Source organism: Alosa sapidissima, chromosome 1, assembly GCF_018492685.1.
Source record: "Alosa sapidissima isolate fAloSap1 chromosome 1, fAloSap1.pri, whole genome shotgun sequence".
Classification (NCBI taxonomy): domain Eukaryota; kingdom Metazoa; phylum Chordata; class Actinopteri; order Clupeiformes; family Clupeidae; genus Alosa; species Alosa sapidissima.
Window position 1 is genome coordinate 34,137,808 of NC_055957.1, and position 22,353 is coordinate 34,160,160.

General features: G+C 44.6%; 1 protein-coding gene across 3 annotated transcripts in view; it reads right to left on the reverse strand.

Annotated features, from left to right (window-relative positions):
• The window catches only part of grk4 (G protein-coupled receptor kinase 4), a 75,969-nt gene that overhangs the window by 30,570 nt on the left and 23,046 nt on the right, over window positions 1-22,353 (reverse strand). For all 3 annotated transcript variants that reach the window (XR_006033629.1, XM_042101444.1, XM_042101431.1), the window contains exons 3-11: window positions 18,754-18,881; window positions 16,921-16,998; window positions 16,042-16,142; window positions 9,794-9,886; window positions 8,796-8,859; window positions 8,313-8,453; window positions 4,666-4,856; window positions 3,371-3,408; window positions 632-721 (exon numbers count right to left, since the gene is read on the reverse strand). Coding sequence is in view for 2 of the 3 variants with exons in the window: in XM_042101444.1 (XP_041957378.1) it covers window positions 632-721; window positions 3,371-3,408; window positions 4,666-4,856; window positions 8,313-8,453; window positions 8,796-8,859; window positions 9,794-9,886; window positions 16,042-16,142; window positions 16,921-16,998; window positions 18,754-18,881 (924 nt within the window). In the remaining variant the exon portion in view is untranslated. The remainder of the gene's footprint in view (window positions 1-631; window positions 722-3,370; window positions 3,409-4,665; window positions 4,857-8,312; window positions 8,454-8,795; window positions 8,860-9,793; window positions 9,887-16,041; window positions 16,143-16,920; window positions 16,999-18,753; window positions 18,882-22,353) is intronic.

Below are 22,353 nucleotides of genomic sequence, written 5' to 3' on the forward strand. Positions count from 1 at the left end.
GAGTCAGCACAGTGGAGGACTATTGGTAAAGACAACAATCACCAAGCCTGCTTTTCGCAGATTCACTCATCCACAATATAGTGCACTGTATAGTGAGTGAATAATCACCATATAAGTTTTCACTATAGTGTCCTATGGAGTGAATAATCACCATAGACGTTTTCACTATAATGTCCTATGGAGTGAATAATCACCATAGACGTTTTCACTATAGTGCCCTAATGGAGTGAAGGAGTGGATCACCCGACCTATACACAGGCCAACACTCAGCTAAATCATCTACATGTTGTGGTGCAATGCAAAAGCCGAACATCACTACAAAGCTTTCTTGAAATATCACTTCACAAATATCTCTTCCTTCCTTTGTACAAAACGTTGTTGCCTTCTGTCACTTGACACATAGCAGTGAGTAGCATTCTACAATAGGCCTAATGATCAAAGATCAACTTATTCCAAGTCAAGTAATTTGTTTATGGTAATTATGTTGCAAGCTACAAGTGTCTTTTTTCAAGAAAGGAAATTAAATGTCTATTTCAATTAAACCAGTGCACATATTTTATAGACAGCTTAGCAGCCATGTTGAGCGGAGTTGTTTGCTCAGTGTGGGAGTTGGAGTTGGAGGAAGGCTTACCCATGTAGCCCACCGTGCCCACCCTCCCCCTTATCGTTTCTGCCTCTGGAATCTGGACAGCCAGGCCGAGGTCAGAGATCCGAATGTGCCCTGCAGCAGGAGAGGACAGGAGAGGAGGACCACCACACGAGAGAGAGAGAGAGAGAGAGAGAGAGAGAGCGAGAGAGAGAGGCTGAGTGAGGATAGCCAGATTAGAGCTGGACACATTACTGACACAGAAATGATAAGCGCTAACTGGAAATCATAGTAAGGCTACAGCAGAGGAGAAGAGACAAAGGGGAACCACATTTACATGTATTCATTTAGCAGACACTTTTATCCAAAGTGACTTACACATGTTACATATTACAAGGGTCATTCTCCCCAGAGCAACTGGGGGTTAAGTGCTTTGCTCAAGGGTACAACGGTGTAACCCACAACTTTTCAGGCTACTGCATGCTAGCCCAAATCCTTAGCCACTACACTACCACTGCCCCAATTTGTCGCAACTGCTGCATTTGTTCGTGAGGAGGAAACCAGACAATTGACAGTGGTGTCTGAAGTGAAACCAGGGCAACAGATGAACAAGTGGAATGTTGTGAAGATCAGCTGAAGAACACTATGGGCCATGTATGCTTTATTCATCGTAGGAGCCACTTACGATGTTCTTCCAACTCAGAACACAGAACCTCAGTTAATGGGTTGGTGAAGAAGGCAGCTGCAAGCTATGTACGGGCCATCGCTCTTAAAAGCACATTCTGTCCGGTTGTAAAACTAGTTTAACCCAGGGCCGCTACACCTGGAGACCTAATCGGGTTTTATAATCACTGCTGTGCTTGCTTGAGAATAAGAGAGTTGAGGTTAACTCTGCCGGTTTGTGACAGGGACAGTGGAATTTATTTTGTGCAAGAGGCACAGAAAAGTGGCCAGCAGGCAAATCCAAGCAATACAGGAAGATGGACAAAACACAGGATTGGAAACTCCTGGTGGATATCGGAAGGCAACTGTTAGTTCCATGGTGTATTGTTGTGACTACTTTAGTGTTGTATTCCGAGTGTGAGCACATTTACTTCGTTGAGCTAACTATTTCCTTTGAAGATGCAATGGAGGAAGCCTTTGAAAGGAAAAGTTAAAGTGGGCAGAACTGATTACAAAACCAAGGAGGGAACAAGACTGGCAAGCACACATAAGACCAGTGAAAATAGGTGTAAGAAGCTTTGAAACAAACTCAACCAGAACACTTCACTTAGATTTGGGATTTGGAGGACGATCACTGAAAAGAGCTAAGGACTTGTCTGAGGCTGCTGAAAAGGCAATGGTTATGACTGACATGCTCACAGGCTACTTGGGGTCATGTTATGACCTGAATTGCCTCAGAAATATGTGAACATGTGTTTTTCTGGAGTAGTATTTGTTGATGTCTCTGTTTGTAACATGTCCCAACTAGGGCTGTCAATCGATTAAAAAAATTAATCAAATTAATTACATACTCTGTAATTAATTAATCTAAATTAATCGCATATATAATTTATGCTGTGAATATATTTTAAATATTTAAATTCAAATGAATCATTGAATAATCAGCATTAGTGACATTAAAGTTCAAAACCTCTTTCATTATTATTTTCACTGTTCAAATAATGGCCATAATAATCTATGATATGACGTAATATGCTGAGGAAATCAATTCAAAAGTGCTTCGGGAAGAAGTTTTTTTTTCATACAGGCATTTCAGGCCACAGATATAACCCAGGGGACACAATGAAAATAATTTAACACTCCCTTGAATGTCAACACTATTTCTTTGCATTGATGTGCGACTTTAGAGTTGACAAACTCCGGTGATATGCAAATTCCTTGCTGCAGACATTGCAGAGGGCTTTATTTTAATCAACACTTTATTTTTATCAACATCAGGCCGTTTTTTTTTTTTTAAAGTAAATGTTCCAATCAATGATCTAGGCAGCACATTTTCTTCTCTCTCCTTCATTTTACAGTCTAATGGTTACTGACTAGAATGGCTCGGGGTCAAAGGTCATACGGAATAGATCAATCTGCGTTATTTTTTTTAATCAGTTATTTTTTCTCAAATTAATTAATCGAAATTAATCAGTTATTTTGACAGCCCTAGTCCCAACCCATGTAGAATGGGGTGGGTTAGGGATGACCGACACTACGTATTGTGGAGCCTTCTTGGGGTGCTGTGGGCCTAATTCAGCAAAACACCAGTGAAGGAAGGTGTTTTGCTAAATTACGAAAGACTGCGCACAAAGACTGCTCTGTTATTGATGTGTTTTTTCCCCTACACGGTCCTTTGGTTAGGCATTCAAGCTACTAGCACATGGTGTACCATGAAGGAGGACCTTTACAGATCCCAGGTGCAACAGGCAGCGCGTTTGCGACTGCCACCAGTCAGTTGTGTATTGTTGTTGTCTCACCTCCTGTTGTGCAATTTAATGGCCACCTTACACCAAACAACTTTGACAAGATTTGGGAAAGATTCTTGAAAGATTGTAGTCTTTTAACTAATGCCCCCCATTCAAGCTTTACTCAAAAGACTCCAATCTTTCAAGAATCTTTCCCAAATCTTGTCAAAGTTCTTTGGTGTAAGGAGGCCATTAGGTAGGCTTGGTTGTTTATTGGCCTCTGTGGCAGTGCATGTTGTACCATGAAGGAGTTACTTTATGGATCCCGCAAACTCGCCTTTGCAAGTTTATAGAAAAAATATGTTGCTAGAAGTTTAATTAATAGAGAACTTACCACGGTCATCTAGTAGGATATTCTCAGGCTTCAAATCTCTGCAGGTGAATAAAAACAAGTTTGGTTGGTTTCTGTATAATGTCTGTATTTCTACACATTGAGAATAATAATAATTAAACCAAGTTTGGTAATGCTTTTCAGGATTTGAGTTCAGTGTATTCACATTCATAAACATCCTGTTCAAATAAAAAGCAGAATAGCAATACAATACTGTTGCTACAAAAACATATCCATACCCGACCCTTTATGCTATGGTGTTGCCTCTAGGCAACATAGTCTGATTTATTTTGTTTAAAGAATAGATCAGACATCCACTTCATTGGTCCATTTCACTAGAAATCCTAATACTGTTCTGTGCAAATACAAAAAGGGGCCGCAAGATTGACTCGCAGAATATAGTTACACTGATATACTGATATATACACTAATACTGTTAAAGTTAAAGTGCCCAATTTGAAGCAGTACAAACACTACAAAATATTTTTTCCCAAAGGATATCATAGGGCATACTATAGTATAGAGGGTCCATCACAAAAGTCAGTTGTTTATACGTTAATGCATGTGCTGAGACCCCATTTGCAAGGAGCCAGAAAACAAGTAGTAGACAGAGAGAAACGCAGAGGAGTAAAGCCTCTTGTCCACCCCACAGAAACAGGCGTGGAACCCAAATGTTTATGTTACGGCCACTATATGAGGCCCAGCTTCTGTGACAACCCGCAGGAGGAGATGATAACAACTCAGAGAGCCCCACCAGCTCAGCTCCTATGAATGCCTGGCTGCTATGGCGATGGTGTACATACATATTGATGTACAATATTGCATGTGCAAGAGAGTACATGGTATATATGCATATATAAATACAGGCAACCGCTCTGTATCATGCTAAAAATAGCCTTCCTGCACTGTTCACCATCATTAAAAGAGTAGTATATTTTGCAAAGGTTCTGTTTTTAGCCTGTTATCAATTAGAATGCAGCACTGCTAGCGGAGAGAGAGAATCTAGTGAGGGGAAGACTAAAAGATGCTGCTCTCATTTGGGATGGGTCCACTACCAGTCTGATTACAGCAATGGCAGAGCCACACACGGACACAGTTATATCGCTGACTACACTCTTAAAACGAATGTCTTGGAAACAACACAAACTGTGTTGTCCCTATCTGGACATAGAGATGTGTTAAAAACAACACAACACATTTGTTTTAAAGAGTGTGTAAATTATTGGCAGATGAAACTCTCCATCTCTCTCTCTCACACACACACACACACACACACACACACACACGTGTGTAAGCACCTGTAGATAATCCTCTCCCGGTGCAGATCCTCCAAGCCACAGCAGATCTCGGCGGCATAGAAGATGGCACGCTGCTCGTCGAAGCCTGAGTTGCCCATGTTGTAGATATGGAACTTCAGATCGCCGCCGTTCATTATGGTCAAAACTAGACAAAGAGCATCCTTGGTTTCATAGGCATACGCTAAACTAACCTGGGGGAGAGACAGGGAGAAGGGGGGTTGGTGGAAGATGTGAGACAAAGAAAGAGAGAGAGAGAGAGACAGACAGAACTGTGTTCATAACTTCACGAGGAAACTTTGGCTTTCAGCTATTGAACCATCGTAACCACGAGGGCATAACAAAGTACAGCGTAAACAATGGAGGGATATTTGCTTAATTGCAAAGTCAGGGGCAATGCACGTATAAACAACTGACAAATGACAAACACAGACACATGACAAACACAGGAAACCCTCTTGGCTGCAAAACACTGCGATAGCAGAGGGTGACGTGCTACAGGTGTTACTAGATGGGCTACTTATTGTGTTGAACTCTTATTGTGTTGAACCCTTATTGTGTTTAACAGTCATAAGATTACTAATGGCTTTCGGTAGTATTTGGCATGAATGTGAATGGCTTTTCAGAAACAATCAAAGGAATACAAATTGATGATCACATAATCAGATGTCAAGAGAGACTGCCACAAACAACTACAGGGAATAAATACACAGGAACACATTATTCAACTGGCTATATTACACAAGACTTATGCAATATGAAGCCAAGGCTACTAGATGGGCAAGAACATTTATGAGGTCAATCACAGCCCTATCACACACTAATAACACTCCACAGCAAGGACAAAGCTGACACACACACACTGACACATGCACACACATTCTGCTCTGACACACACACACAAACACTCATATAATGCTTCTTTTGGACACACACACATCTCTCACATGCATTTTATCTCTTTCAGTTACACACAGACACACACACACACACACACACACATACACACACACAGGGTCAGTGACACTGAGGACATCAGCGTTTATTTAGTTCCAGGACATGGCTCCTGCAGGGAGGACTCCCATATGTTCCTTCACTACTACAGCAGCGAGCAGAGACTTCACTGATGATAGCAATCATGGAAAACCAGCTGTGAGAAATGAAGGAAAATTCCTCGGGGTAGAGAGTGCAACCATATGAATGTGTGTGTGTGTGTGTGTGTGTGTGTGTGTGTGTGCGCGTGCACGTCTGTTTGTGTTGGCGGGGTGGGGGAGTAGGGGAGAGCTGTCACGTCTGGAAAAAACGTGCTAGGTCATTAACGGTGAACACAAGGCCTCTTTCCCACTCTCCCAAAACGGAAAAACTGTCCACTAGAACAGCACGCGCTGCCCGACCTGACTTAAGAGGCCAGCATGCCTGGGCGACGTCGCAGGGGCCAGAACATGAGCCGCGTACAAAAGATAAAACGAAAGACTCCGCCGCGAGCCTCCACACACGATCAAATAAATCAAACTAACTACTGTAGCTCTAAGCGGCTTCACTCAGACTCAGGCCAGAGCAGCCTTGCCCCACCTGTTAAAACACCACTCCGGCTGCTTCTGGAACAATGTGTGTGGAAGGACCGGCCGCTAATGGTTTAGGTCTGCTATGAAGATGGTTGGAATTTTTACTAAGATTCAACATCTTCAGCAAACAAAAAATCTGTCTGAAATAAGATAATTTAAATATTGAGAGAGAGAGATGAGAGAGAGAGGTGAGAGAGACAGAAAGAAAGAAAGCCTTATCCTCTCCTCCTCTTTTCATTCCATTATTAACTTGAGAGTGAATTTTCTGTGCACCATCAAGTCTCTCTCTCTCCATCTCCCTCCCCCTCTATCTATCTATCTATCTATCTATCTATCTATCTATCTATCTCTCTCTCTCTGAGTCAGGTTTTTCAGGGGAGACCACTCAAAATGGCTCCTGGCAATCACATGACTGTAGTGGATACTGCATGGTCTCACCTGAACCACACACACTGCATCTACATGCCATTGCAGGCCAATCTGGGAAGTCTCATACGGTCAAAATGGACACAGGCAGGTTAGCCTTTCTGTGGAGGCCCTCCATCACTATGTATAAACAGATAGAGGATGAAAAAAAGAGAGATAATGTGTGTGTGTGTGTGTGTGTGTGTGTGTGTGTGTGTGTGTGTGTGTGTGTGTGTGCGAGTGTGTGAGAGTGAGTGAGTGAGTGAGTGAGTGAGTGAGTGAGTGAGTGAGTGAGTGAGTGAGTGAGTGAGTGAGTGAGTGAGTGAGTGAGTGAGTGAGTGAGTGAGTGAGTGAGAGAGAGAGAGAGAGAATAGAGGGGAAGTCATAGAGCACTTGACTCTACTCTCTACCTCTGTTTGGTCAGTGTTGCTAGGCAACAGGGCCCTTCTCATACGTTGAGTAGCTTATAAGGAGCTATCTTCTATGCCTCTGGCATACACACACACACACACACACACACACACACACAAGCACTAGCACCCAAGTACATTACACATTCTACAAAAGCACGCCCACACACACAGACACACATCAAAAAGACCACACACACACACACACACACACACTTACTATGATCTAAAAAGTACACTGTGAAATGTTGGTATGTGTGTGAGCAGGTCCACTTCAGTGATGAAGTGAGCATGTTAATGCAGGAGAGAGCAGTGGCAGACGCAGGATCACTCTGAACCCAACACAGCACCTGCACACATACACACTGTGGAAGGGTAATTGAGCTCCCAGAGTGGCAGGTACACATCAAGCCACATGTGATTAAACACAGTCTCAAACCAAACGGAAAAATAATCACAGTAACCACTGGATCTACACAATACCAGGAACACCAATCAAATACAACCAACAAACCAAAAAGAGCTGGAAAAGGAGCTGGAAAAGAGTGAGAAAGAACTCTCACAGGGAAAGGAGATAGTGGGAGAGAGAATTGATCATCACAGAGGTTTGTTTTGGTATTTTTATTAGATTTTTTATTCATCCTATTTTTACCAGGTGAGTCCCAGTGAGATCCTAAATCTCTTTTTCAAGGGAGGCCTGGAAGAGTGAGAGGGAGGAGAGGGGAGGAGAGATAGAAAAAAAAACTGACAAAAAGAGAAAGACACCCATGATTCGGCCTGATGACTGATGAGAAATCAACACTGTGCTGCCCCTGGCCTGTTCCCATGCTCCGGTATGCAAAGCTATATGGACATCAGACTAGCAGGAGAGCTAAAGCAGGGGTCTGGCCTAGGCTAGGGAGATGCACTAAATGGAAGCCCTTGAACAAGAAAGATGAATGTTGTGCAGTGCACTACCATATGGCATCCTGTGTTGTGTGCAGTCACAGTTTTGTCAGCCTGCTATCTTTTCATCCGGTGAAATCGAGTGAGGACTTAATACGGTAAACACAAACAATGCATCACACAAAACAGCAACACATTAGCATCACACACACACATTTGCATCGCAAATCACACACACACACACACACACACACACAGGCTGAGCATAATAAGTGCAACACAGCCACAAAAGCACTCACACACTCACACACATACAGAAACACAACACAGACAAGAGACAGAGATACAGGTTGGATTGAGGGAAGAAAAAAAGGGTAGTACTTACTACAAAACTACTGTTAACTTTTTCTAAAATGCGCTTTTCGTTTAATGCCATGGCTTCACCTTTTCTCTTCTTTACTCGTTTCTTTTCCAGCTTTTTACAGGCGTACATCTTACCAGTGGCTCGCACTTGACAGGCACACACCTACAGACAGACAGACAGATTCCTCATTGCAGATTAATGCATGAACACCACAGATTGCTAAAGATGATTGATATTCTAAAGATAAATGCATTTTTTTGCAATGTCTGCACAAATAATGGACAACTCACTCTTCAATACAACAACTTCACATGCCAGTGTATTGTAAAGGACTATCTTATTAAAAAAATACTCCATAATCTGGCCATGCTATGATGTCTTAAGTTAGCAAACAAAAATGTTCTCTTGTGTCATATATCACAGAATCAAACTAGTAGTAATACCACATAATAGTAATACATTGTATGGTCTAACATCAGGGAAAAAAGGTTCCAGCATACATACCTCACCAAATCCACCTTTTCCTAGTACTCTGTAATGTCTGAAGGTATTTTTGGTTACAGGTTGCCTGCACAGACAAAATGGAATGGAACATTACAAAGATGAACCTTGATAGACAATGTGATAGACAACACACACACACACACACACACACACACAGACACACACACAGACACACACACACACACACACACACACACACACACACACACACACACACACACACACACACACACACACACACACACACACACACACACCAGCTCAGTATTGATTTGGACATTTGAGGCAGCTTGCCATATTTCAGTGCATGATGAGAGTCTACGCAAAACATTTATTTGCCACAGTTATATGACAACAGCAATTGGAACAACCCTTTTAATAAATGTGTTTCCTTATCAAGCAAAGCCAATGTTCTCTCTGCTTTGGGAGAAAAATATGTTTCATTATGTTGAGGTCTGGTGCATTGAAAATTAATGAAGTACACAGACTGAAAAACAACTGAGCAGCCAAACAGATCTGTCAGAAGTTATATTGTGGATCAAAAAATGAAAGATGACATGTTTCCTTAAAGGCAGAGTCTGCGATTCAATTTTGCAAGAGGTTGTGGACAAATTGAGCTAACCAGTCAATTAAATCACTTCCCCCACTTTGGAGCTACTGAAGCAACGTGTTCATTGGCTGGGATTGCTTCTGGCTCGGACAACGCCTCTCTGTTTGTTTCATATTCCGCAAGGACTGTTTGCAGCCTGCTAACACTAGAGTGTTTCTGAGCACAAGCACTAACATACGACTGCGGCAGTGGCAATTTGGTGACAAAATACATGGGATTGGAACCGCAGACTCCACCTGAGGTTGTGTGGTGGTTGTGAATCAGTTAACAATGGCTTCATGACTAATAAATGCAGTGAATAATTGTGAACCAATCACTGCGGTTCCATTGTGATGTAGTTCCTGGTTCTGATCCAATAAGAGAGAAGTTAAAGCAAAGATGGCGTCACCTCTCCAGCCACTTCCACTGCAGGAAGCGGGAGAAATAGATGGACTCCTGATAGGCGGAGAACGGCGCTCCACTGAGATATTCACGGACAATTCTAGAAAAAGAAGAAGGGAGGGGGGACAAATAAACAAAGTTAAACCCAGTGTTACGAAACCTCAGACAGCAACTGAACGAATAAGAAGTGCTAGGAAACTGGAAAAGACGACAGCAACAGGACTTGAGAAAGTACTGCAAAGGTTGAAAGATCAAGTACAAGACTATCATGTTACACAGCTCAAACGGTCAGAAGTATCAATTGTGCAGATGGGCTGGTTCAAATCGGACTCCCGCTCGGCTTGCTGACCTCTTTAGAGTCCTCACTATCCGTCCCCTCAGCCCATCTCAATGACTGACATTTTCACAAGGCCAAGGTTGACATAGGAACAGGTGGAGTAGGCTTACCATTGCTCCCTCCAGTATAATAACCGTCAATATTTCCTGGAAGCGTCCAGAAATCACAAAAAAATCGTTCTTCATTAGAAACAGATACATCAAAAACAGACCAAGTTTTTACAAGTGGAAAAAAACCCCAGGACCGATGGAAAGGAAGAACAGAAGGTGTCTGTGTGTGTGTGTGTGTGTGTGTGTGTGTGTGTGTGTGTGTGTGTGTGTGTATGCCATGCCTAATATATCAAAATATGTATTTGAGTGATGTCAATTGAGAAGAAAACGCTAGAACATTCCAGTAAATTCAACTCTCAGGAAAGCTTAAAATAAATCTGGAAATACTGGAGACAATCTGGCTGATCAAGTGCACGGGAGATAGACTGACTGATAAATTCTTTCTTTCTCTGTCATTACATTCCTTCTTTCCTTCAGCGAAGTTGAGCAGGAGGATAGAAGAACGAGACCGAAGAACGAACAACCGGCCATAGAGTCCACAGGGCTCTCGCGCTCCAGCTCACTTAGCGGGCTCAGCATGGATCATGATCTCCAATGGCGTCTCGCTCCTCATTCCGACGGGGCGACTGATGTGAATTTGAGAGGAGGCGGGTGGGGGTGGGGGTGGGGAGTGCAGACCGAGACAGTGTGTGTGTGTGTGTGTGTGTGTGTGTGTGTGTGTGTGTGTGTGTGTGTGTGTGTGTGTGGCGGAGCCAGAGAGTGTGCGGGTGTGTCGAGATATGTAGTGCACTACACCCAACATCTCTCCATGTAACACTAGCACATGCGTGTGCTCTTTCATTTTTCTCACACACACACACACACACACACACACACACACCAGTAGCAGCAGCAGGACCCCAAGAGTGTTTTCAGGAAAGGTTAAAGCATTCCACCTCCCTTCCCCCCTGTTCACCTCTCTGAGTGGAAGTACTCCTCTTGCTCCCAGTGAGAAGAAGCTGGCAGGTATTGCTTCCTCAGGAATGAACATGCTTTTCTAATCAGCACTCCCTTGTAGCACTGTGTGTGTGTTTGTGTGTTTGTGTGTGTGTGTGTGTGTGTGTGTGTGTGTGTGTGTGTGTGTGTGTGTGTGCGTGCGTGTGTGTGTAGGCGTGTGCAGCAGCCAGAGCTGTTCAAACCTGCCCGTGAAGGTCAAGGTCACCATGCCAGACTTCAAAGGCTTTGTGATGCGCGCGAGGTCACGGGTCAACTGCGAGATGGTGGGCCCCGCCTGGGCTGGGTGTCGCTTCGAGCGTACTTGCCATGTGACCCCGAGTTGACCTCCGCCCCCCAGGGCAGGGTGTTCACTGCAGGCTGGTGGGCAGTGGTCAGACAGGAGGACCAGTGCGGAGTGGGAACACCCAGCCGTGTTGGTTTACAACCAGGTGGAAACGCTAAAGAGCACCAGTCACCAGGGATTTAGGGGCCCTTGGCCAAGACGCTTAAACACTCAAAGTACCAAATCTCCCCTCTTAGACACTGAGACAGAAGAGAGAGAGAGAGAGAGAGAGAGAGAGAGAGAGAGAGGAGGGGAGAGAGAAGAGGGGAGAGAGAGAGAGAGACTTGGAAGAAGAGAATGAAAAGCAAGAGAAAAGGGAAGGATGAAGCAACACACCTATTATGTGGCCAGAGGTCAGTGTGAGTGGTGGTGCACAGCACAGCTCAGTTCAGGTCTGCACAGCACAGCACAACACAACACAACACAACATAACCTAACCATCAACATGTGACTTTTGTTCAAGACACAGGACACAGGACACAGGAAAAAGACAAAGCAAGAAAGAAAAAGGGTGGAAAAGACAGAAGGAAGAGTCCGTGCTGTTGGCCAGCTGCAGGGAGGGGACCAGTGGGGGCCATCACTCAGCCCATCCTGCCATCACTCCTCCCTGCCTCCTCTCATAGGAGATCTGCAACAGTTATCATATCTCACTGGACACTACCAATGGACCCTGCCCAGCAAAATGACCTTTTATGCATTACGCATTAAAAGTTGCAAAACTCTGTTGCAGCTGTCCAGAAATGGCCATTTCATACATAATTCTTCAATGGAGGGACATCCCACAGAATTGAACCTTACTGACCTAGTTCTCTCTCAACCCTAAGTGAACCCAAAACTAAGAACAGGGAACGCATGTCCAACTCCTGCTCAACACAGGCCTGTAGTACTAAGAACAGGGAACGCATGTCCAACGCCTGCTCAACACAGGCCTGCAGTGCTAAGAACAGGGAACGCATGTCCAACGCTTGCTCAACACAGGCCTGCAGTGCTAAGAACAGGGAATGCATGTCCAATGGCTGCTCATGCAAAGGGCATAATAAAGTGTGTGGTTTCATTACTCTATGCAGCTCAGTGTACATTGCAGTAAAGAATGTATGTGTTTACGGTAAGTGTTGGGTTCTGTGTGTGTGTGCGTGTGTAAGGATATGACTAGATATGACTAGGCCTCCGTGCTCTCGGCTTTCTGGGTGGTGCCCGTCTTCACTTCCTCCCAAGAGTGTGTCACCACCGTCTCTCTGCTCCTGAAGCTGCCGTGTCCTTTTAACCGCAACAAGGTGCTAAAATACACGCCTGCCTCTCTCTCTCTCTGTCTGACAAGAAATAGAAATGGTCTTCCTCTGAAAGCCAGAAAGAGACATGCAAGCATTTTGCAGGAATGCCATATTCACAAGAAAGACAAAACAGAGGAAGAAAATATGTTAAATATTCCGAGGGTAAAGCTCATCTGAAGGTTTCTGAGTGGTATATGCAAGCCATGTCCACCTCTCCAAAACCCTGGCATAACTAGCCTGGAAGCTAGCCTGAATTCACCCTGCCCACAAAAATTGAGTCTGGGAAATTCGGTCTGGAGTTGCTCCATTAGGAAGCCTCTATGCCAGAACCAGTGATTTGCACCAATCAAATCATCTGGGCGGGCTTTATACGATGATGACCACTAGAGAAGCTATAGTAAAAGCACCAACTACTGCCCCTTTCGTTCGAAAATTCTAAAACAATACTTCAAAATAACATTTGATAAAGGGACCTTACATTTTTCAGTAGCCATAGGTGTGTAGATTTGAACAAAATCTGGTTTGGTTCTAAACGGGAGCATTTACTGCCTTCAAAATCCGATTTTGTTCACCATGCTCGGAGTTTGGTGCTGGGCTGGTGGGTGCCCTATTGCCACCCACTCACACAGCACATCAACGGTTAGACTGAGAATTCTCGTTGCGAAATCAAAATTCCACTGGAGCTCCAAGCGGATTTGTACACGCAGCCTTACACTGTTTACAGCAGAGTCATGGTACATAGCTAATTTAGATACACTTATGGTGTGGGTGCTTGCATTTCTTAAGGAATCCGCCGTCTTGGTTTGTATAGAAATGAATATTAAGTGACACATACTGTACACGTAAGAGGGCGGTAATAGGCAACGTTCCGACAGATGTTTAGATTTCGCCATCACATCTACAAGGTATTGATTAAGGCATTTGTCGAGAAGAAGGATGTTTATGGCTGTTCTCCCTACAGAATTCACATGTTGTTGCTCTGATTGCTTAGGTCTGTCCAATTGTGTGTAGAGGCATTTTCCCTCTGTATTGGCTGAAACACGTCCCATAATCAAATCCAAATGGACTGACACCAGACTCAAATTCTGAATAGAATCAAGTCTGACTATGTCAGGCTATGGGATAACACACAGCAATGGAAACAGCACAGTGGTGGAAAACGAAATGCTGTACGCATGTCTGGGAAGTGCACATGGTGCACAAGAACGGTGGTGATCAAAGCTCACGGGCCAGCTGCAGTGCTCATCTGCAGGCCCTCAAACGGTCAGTGGACCCCTGGCCGACTCCAAACACGCACGGCCAGCTGTGGTGGCCCAGCCAGCGCCATTTAGAGTAACCAGAAGAGAAAGAGAAACAAACGCCACCCCAGTGTCCGACTCCCACCGTTTCAAGCGTCATTACACAGTGATTTTACTGGAATGACACAGGAAAGGCTGAATGGTGGACATTGTCCTTGCTCATCAGACAGGAGAGAGAGATGGAGAGAGAGAGAGGGAGAGAGAGAGACTTCTTAGCCTAAACTCGGCTGGGTGCGTGTGTATGTAATGTTCCCTTGCCACACATCCGCACTTGGGACACCTGCAGGTTTCTCAGTGTACATTTGTGTGTGTGTGTGTGTGTGTGTGTGTGTGTGTGTGTGTGTGTGTATGTGTCTGCCTGTGTGTCTCTCTTTCTCTGTGTTTGTGTGTGTAGGCAGTTTAGAGAGAGAGAGAGAGAGAGAGAGAGAGAGAGAGAGAGAGAGAGAGAGGAGAGAGAGAGAGAGAGAGAGAGAGAGAGAGAGAGAGAGAGAGAGAAGGATGAGTATAACAGAGAAGCCCTGTTCCTCGTCCCTTGGGCACGTCCTTGGATGCCAGGCATCCGGATGCCCGTCTCGCAGTCCCAGTTCCTCCTTTCAAAGGCCCCAGAGCCGGACATCCAGTAGCCCTGCCAACACCACTCATGACCATCCTCCCCGCATGGCTCAGCCAACCCCGCCGAGTACACAGACAACACCAGGGGGCTTCATCGAGACGCAGCTATGACACAACTACCTTTCAATGGGACTTCACAAAAATATACTATTTGATCTAACAGTAGTACACAAGTAATTGGTACCAATCAGAAATAAGCCAGGTTAATGTGTGTATGTTGGTAGGATCTAGTGTGATTAGTTCCATTTCAACCCACATCATCAGGCTGGTCCATTAATATTTTTCCTGTGTGTCATCGTAATTCCAAAGCCAAAGCCAGACAAAGTGACATAGAGTAGCATTCAAAAGCAATCCACTAGTCGTATGCTAGGACAATTACAATGGAGGCTAGAACATCACAGTAAAATATGCTGAGAAGGAGCATATTCCAATATCAACACATTTATTGCACACAGTACATGCATTTATTCTCAATATAAACAGCATCAAAAGGACCATGACATAAATAGCAGTCATATGAGAACTGCCCACCACCATGGAGACATGCAATACAATCTTTTTGTGAGATATGCATTACCTATTGAATATCTATGTATTGGGACTGATTACCTATAGACCCTTTCAACAATAAAAACAAAAACAATGCTTGACCGTTCTATTTGGTTCCCAATCTACTTCCTCTGCATTAAGATAACATATGGAATGTTAAAACGGAAGCCTTGTGGGGCCAACTATGATGCTGATAATGGAACTCTCTTGAAAGGGAAGATATAGGGATATTGGGACTGATCACCTTTAGAACATAACTGTGTATTGGGACTGATCAAGATAACTGTGTATTGGGACTGATCACCTATGAAAGATAACTGTGTATTGGGACTGATCACCTATAGAAGATACCTGTGTATTGGGACTGATCACCTATAGAAGATAACTGTGTCACCTATAGAAGATAACTGTGTATTGGGACTGATCACCTATAGAAGATACCTGTGTATTGGGACTGATCACCTATAGAAGATAACTGTGTAACCTATAGAAGATAACTGTGTATTGGGACTGATCACCTATAGAAGATAACTGTGTATTGGGACTGATCACCTATAGAAGATAACCGTCACCTATAGAAGATAACTGTGTATTGGGACTGATCACCTATAGAAGATAACTGTGTATTGGGACTGATGATTGGCATCCAAAGCAGCATCATTAAAATGGCTACTCTTCCAACCACGGGCCCAGTGAGCTACAGCTCCACTGTACTGGAACAGTGCTTTCCAAGGTGACAGTCAGACGCACATGACCACTTCTCCATTCAAGTGGCACCTGACGTGTGAAGGTCTCCATGGCAACAGGTCAGGTGACTCACCTAGTACAGTCCTCGAAGAGATCCTTGCAGGGGCTCTCCTCTAGCCGCCCCCTGCACGCCACCACCACGTCCTGAGGTATTTCTGGAAGATGGGCCGCAGACTACAGGGCAACACACAGACAGTACATGTTGATAAGTGGCAGCCATTTGGACTCACCAAACACACACAGACACACACACACACAAACAAACACACACATACATCATTGCTGCTACTTTTTCTATTTTTATTTATATACAGTATATATAAATATATTGCACTTTGTGTGTTCACTATGTCGATGCACACACACACACACACACACACACACACACACACACGCACGCACACACACACACACACACACACACACGTTCAAATAAAAAGCACACTGTGCTTATTTCTCTGGTTCCTCTCCATCATAGTAACAACAGGCATGTGACTGCAGCCCTACAGTGTCAGGCTCACACTTGCCAAAGCATGACCACGATGGCTATGCTAGCGAAGCGGAGAACAGTGCGTGTGACTGATGGCTCAGTAAACAGTGTTACGCTCGAGTGAACTTCTTTAAACCGAGATGTTACAGTCTCACATAACAGACAGTCTAAGGTCTGTTGATATACAACACTCCACTAACTCATGAAGTATTAGGTTTATCTGCATTAGGTCATTGTTGATGAATCCAGTTTAGGGCTGTGTTACGTTGTGTAGGGTGGGGGTGACTAAGCATGACTTATTTCTGTGTGAAAGAGCGTGTCTGACTGTTTATGTTTCTTGCTCTCGCTCTGTGTGTGTGTGTTACAATCAAAATGTGAATGTGTGTGTGTGTGTGTGTGTGTGTGTGTGTGTGTGTGTGTGTGTCAGTGAGGTGATTGTCAGTGACAGGCGGTGATCCTTACCCCATTATTAAAGTATGTGTCTAAAACATTCAAGCCGTAGTCTCTTCTCTTCTCGTCCGGGGCTAGCTGATAGACCGCCTGTGGAGCAGGAGGCAGTGGAACTGTTAGCATCATGCTAAAAATACACAGGCCTCTATTGTCTTTTTTCCTCTCCACCAGTCATCTCTCCATGAGGTCCTCATGTAATCTCTTGGACATCTCCATTAGCTTTATGCGTATAAACGATTTAGACAGATATATCTTCTCTTATTTATCTATTTAATCTCTATTTCCCTCTCTCTCCCTCTCTTTCTCTCTCTCTCTCTCTCTCCTGTTAATTCTTCTTCTTTTACTGTGTTCCTCTCTTTCTCTTCCTCATTGGTACTGTTATTGTTGGCACAGTATTATACTATAGGTTTGAGGAGGTGGTCACTAGGCCATTGCAAGTTGATGGAAAAATGATGAAAAAAAAAGGAGAAAGTGCAAGAGACAATGAGAACGAGAGAAATAAAGATGAAGCCATCATAACTCGATCTCAAACTGAACCTCGCCAAGGTCTGACAGTCAAATTATAAATGTGGAGATGGCAAACAAAAGAGAAAGCTTGCAAGTAATAATTGAAAATACAAAAAAGCATCCTTTCCCCCAGGGACTTCACTCCATAACATTTCTGAAAAAAAAAAAAGTCTTTCTTTCTTAGACCTACAGCATTGCAGGGATGAACAGCAGAGCTCCAGCTTATTAATCAAGATATCAAGATCTCATTGGTTGATCTCACCAACCAAAAGGTTCTCTTCTTTGTTTTGCATACTGAGCAGCGACTTTTCCAGCTCTGGCTGTTGGCGTGGAGAACGCCACACTCCATTTCAGCAGATGTTGTGGATGTTGGCGAGGCTCAACACCGAGTGAGGCTATAGTCACATTAGAGAGTCTAAACATCAACAGCCTGCTCTCAACACATCATTTTTTTTGGGGGGGGGGGGGGGGCAGAAAAAAAAAATCTGATCTCTACGCACACCAAAAGTATGGATTTACACATGCATGTGGCCTGTCTTTGGGACTGTCAGTATGCATACATTTTTGTGAGAGTGAGGAAGAGAGGGAGAGGGAGAGGGAGAGAGAGAGAGAGAGAGAGAGAGAGAGAGAGAGAGAGAGAGAGAGAGAGAGGGAGGGAGAGAGAGGGAGGGAGGGAGGGAGAGCGAGAGAGAGGGAGCAAATGACGGTCTTGAGTAATGTGTGTTTCATTAAACAAGCTCTCCTCTTTCTCAGCCGATTTTATTTTCCTAGTGCGGACACCTCCAGGGGCCTCGGACTCTGACGTGGGTTTGACATAATGGAGAGCACTTGGGCCGGGAGGGGGCTGTCCCCTTGGGCAGGGCGTGTGTGTGTGTGTGTGTGTGTGTGTGTGTGTGTGTGTATATGTGTGAGTGTGAGAGTAAGTGAGGGAGAGAGAGAGAGAGAGAGAGAGAGAGAAGGAGAGAGAAAGAGAGTGCACATGTGGAGGAGAATAAGGGAGGGGGCTCTCTGGAAGGCCTCTGGGCCAGGGTCCAGACGCAAATCCATTTTCCTCCAGGGAACCAGTACAGGAAACGGACCCAGCAAGGGCCAGGACAGAGTGGGGTAGGAGGAGGAGAGGAGGATGAAGAAGAAAAAGACGATGAAGGAGAAGAAAAAACATAATCAAGGAATCAAGAGGAGCAGTGCAAGCTAGAAAGAGCCACATTTTAAGACACATTCTAAACAAGACAAATGAATGAGCATAAAACTTAGACAAAACACTCAAGGGGAGAGAGAGAATGGGAGGATAGAGAGAGAGAAAAGAGAAAGAGAGAGAGAGAGAGAAATGAAGCTCACCACAGCATCGTGGAACTCGATGCAGCGTTTCAGCTCCAGTCTGGTGTCGCAGTACTGGCGGAAGAGCAGTCTTCCTATTGGCTGCTTCTCACTTGGCTGCTTCTCACACAAGCTACTGTAATCCCTTTCTGGAAGGAGAGAAAGACAGAGAGGGAGAAAGTCCATCAGTAGCACACCTCACCACATATCTCACAACTGTCTTTTCATGTGATTAATGGCCACTGTTTGCCAATCCCAGCTCTCAGAAGTAGTAAGACAGACACAGATCATCTGAATAGCGCTGGGCAGAGAGAGACAGACGCAGTGGAGGTGGTAGGCCAGGCCGTTAGATCATACATCCACATTCCACATCAGCTCTTTCATTTTACTCCTGCTCTACAGTCTCTCTCTCTCTCTCTCTCTCTCTCTCTCTCTGTGTGTGTGTGTGTGTGTGTGTGTGTTGAAAACTGATACATATGGGAACGATGCATGGGAACCTTTACGGTGAAGTCGAGCACTTACTCTGTGTGTCAGCATATTTTGCCTGTTTTGTTTTCAAAGTGGCAGACATTCACACTGCTAATGAAAGAATAACAGAGAGCTGGGGGGAGAACACACGTCGGCCTGGGGCCTGCTCGCATTACGTGGCAGATAGCGCAGAGAAGCATATTTGGACTGGGACCTCTAAAGCCCCTGCCCTACCACAACACATAGTTAGCCCTGAAAGGGTGGGAGAGACGTCCCTACAGCTTTCTGTGCCTGTATATGAAAGCTTAACAGTGAGCTGTGTGTGTGTGTGTGTGTGTGTGTGTGTGTGTGTGGCCCCAAGATGCTATCAGCTACTGATGGAGCACATCCTGGGTCTCCTGTCTCTTATGAGGGAAATGGGATTCAAATGGTTTACATTCGGACCGGCAGACAATGACATTAGGAGAGGGGTGCGTGTGTGTGTGTGTGTGTGTGTGTGTGTGTGTGTGTGTGTGTGTGTGTGTGTGTGTGTGTCTATGGCTTCACTCCAGCCGTGCACTGGTCTGGAACTGTAGCTCTGGCGAGCAGCGGGCAGGAGAGAGGAGGAAATGGAGCCGGCTCTGGAAGCTGACCCCTGCAGAAACAGACACTGCTCTCCGCTGCAACCCTGCACTTACCTCAGACACTGCTCTCCGCTGCAACCCTGCACTTACCTCAGACAGGAAACAGACGCTAATATCATGTGCATCACATACACATGATCGCAAAGTGTGCCGTACTTTGATACTTTTCCTGAACCAATTCCGTAATGTGATGGCTAAGTGATCTGACTGGTGTGCTGGCAGATGTCTGATGGTTAAACGAGTTCCCTGGGCGAGATGAGCCTCGTAACGCCTGATCCATGCCCACCCATCCAATCCTGATACACCCACTAAAGCACCAAACTGGCCATTCACCTGCTATTAGTGAAGAGGAGATCCCTGTATTCTACCCTGTACGCAACAAATACAACATAATGAATACAATACCACTTCGAGATCACCAAGCACCAACCCTATCCCTGGTCTGGGAATTTTGGTTGGGTGGGTGGGGGGTGGTAGATATAGGGTAGCTATACTGCAAAACTGACAACGACCTTGTAGGCGAGCAGGAGACAAACATAGTGTCAGCGTTCAATACCCGGGAGCTTTGCCCAGGGATCTGCTCTTGTTTAAACTTCATAAAAAAAATTGAGACAAATATTTACATAAAATACTTTCAAAGGTCACGACACCATCTGGTGAGCATGACTGGCAAACAGCAGCATTAGCAGCGCCTCAGTGTTTCTGGGCTTGAACTCGGCAGCGCTGGTCAAAATGCTGCTTTTCCTGAGACTGCACGACTGCTAGGCTCACTGGTCACTCACTGAAGACAGAGTAAATGAAATGAGACGAGAGAAGAGTATGCGGGGTCAGTGACCTCGAGGCCGGCCGGCACTGCTATCCCGGCGCCTACATTTTTGCAACGTGATTCTTAAGTATGGCATTCCATCATCATCATCTTCTTCTGGCGAAGACTTAAGTCAGTCAGCCAGTCTCCAATTCCTTTCTTGGAACAACAACCCGGCAAGTTCAAAGAGAACAAAGTCTCTCTCTCTCTCTCTCTCTCTCTCCGTCTCTCTCTCCGTCTCTCTCTCTGTCTCTCTCTCTGTCTCTCTCTCTGTCTCTCTCTCTCCACTCTCTCTCACACACACACACACACAGAGAGAGAGAGAGAGAGAGAGAGAGAGAGAGAGAGAGAGAGAGAGAGAGAGAGGTAGGGTATGTCTGCAGAGAAAATATGAAGAGAGGAAAAAAGAGGAGAAGTGACAGTTGAGAGAGGGAGATGTGATGGTAAACATGACCGTGGTTGGCATAGAGCTCTGCTCCCTGTATGGGAGGGATTGAGGAGAGAGGGAGATGAGGTGCAGTCTCTTTCCTGAGGTGTAGGAGAAATAAGAGAGCTTTCTCAGCCTCTCTTAGATCTGTGTAGAGTCTCTGTGTAGAGTTCTCTTGTAAATGATCACCAAGAGGTTGGGCTGAGGAAGTCACTGGCATTTCCATTCTGGACCTTGGATTTGCATGACCTGACCTTAGAATCAGAATCAGAATCAGCTTTATTGGCCAAGGAATTTGACTCTGGTTAATCGGTGCTCTCAAAGTACAACACTCACTTAACATATAAGAATAAAAAATAAAAAACATAAAGAGAGTAAAGTAATAAAAACAGAACAGTACGAATAGAAGGATGGCAATGCATTATATTCTACACAAGTCCTATACCCTACAGATACTGTACAATGACGTAGATTAGACTACACTAGGCCTACATTCTACTGCCATGGACAGTTTTGTGTGGAACAGGAGTTTTAAACAGAGTTTTCAGCTCAGATCAGACCTAGTGAATGGTATTATGAACTGAATTACTTGAAAGGTTCGTTCACAAATGTCCTTTTCATAACCTTCCATCATCCATCATCATCATCATCTCTTTCTTCTTCTACCCAGGCACATTTCTCACTGCCCCCCCCCCCCCCCCCCATCATATTGTTTTTCCCTCCTCAAAGTTTGTTTCATGCTGTGAAAACATGTGCTGTGGGAACACTGCAGTGTCATGGTTCAAGTCCCTCTTCAGTTGTCAATAGTTAAATGTAGCATATTAACAAACGCCTCCCAATGCCACTTCAAAAAGACATTTTTAAAATGAGCCAACAGCCACTGTGCTGCAAAACCATGCTGCAAAACTACTCTCATTAGGATGACAGACACACACACACACACACAGGCTATGTGTATTCACATCTCCCAAGACACTGTGTGTTACTAATCAAGTGCCACAGTCAATGTTATAAGAACATGTGCAACGTGCATTAACAACGTCTGTCAACACCATGACACTGGACACACCATCGTGGACTGTCTGGCTCATTTCACAGCAGATTGACTGCAAACCTCAGGCAGCTTTCGACGTTATAGATGATGTGGAGACACTGGGTGATAAGCTTGGTGTCTCCACAAATGTAAAAGCTGTACTGCTGCAACAATTGATCTAAAAGTAGATTAATTGTCAACAATTAAATTAATTGTTGATCAGTTTGTGGAAGCAACTGGAGTGTAACGAAACTACCTATTCTCC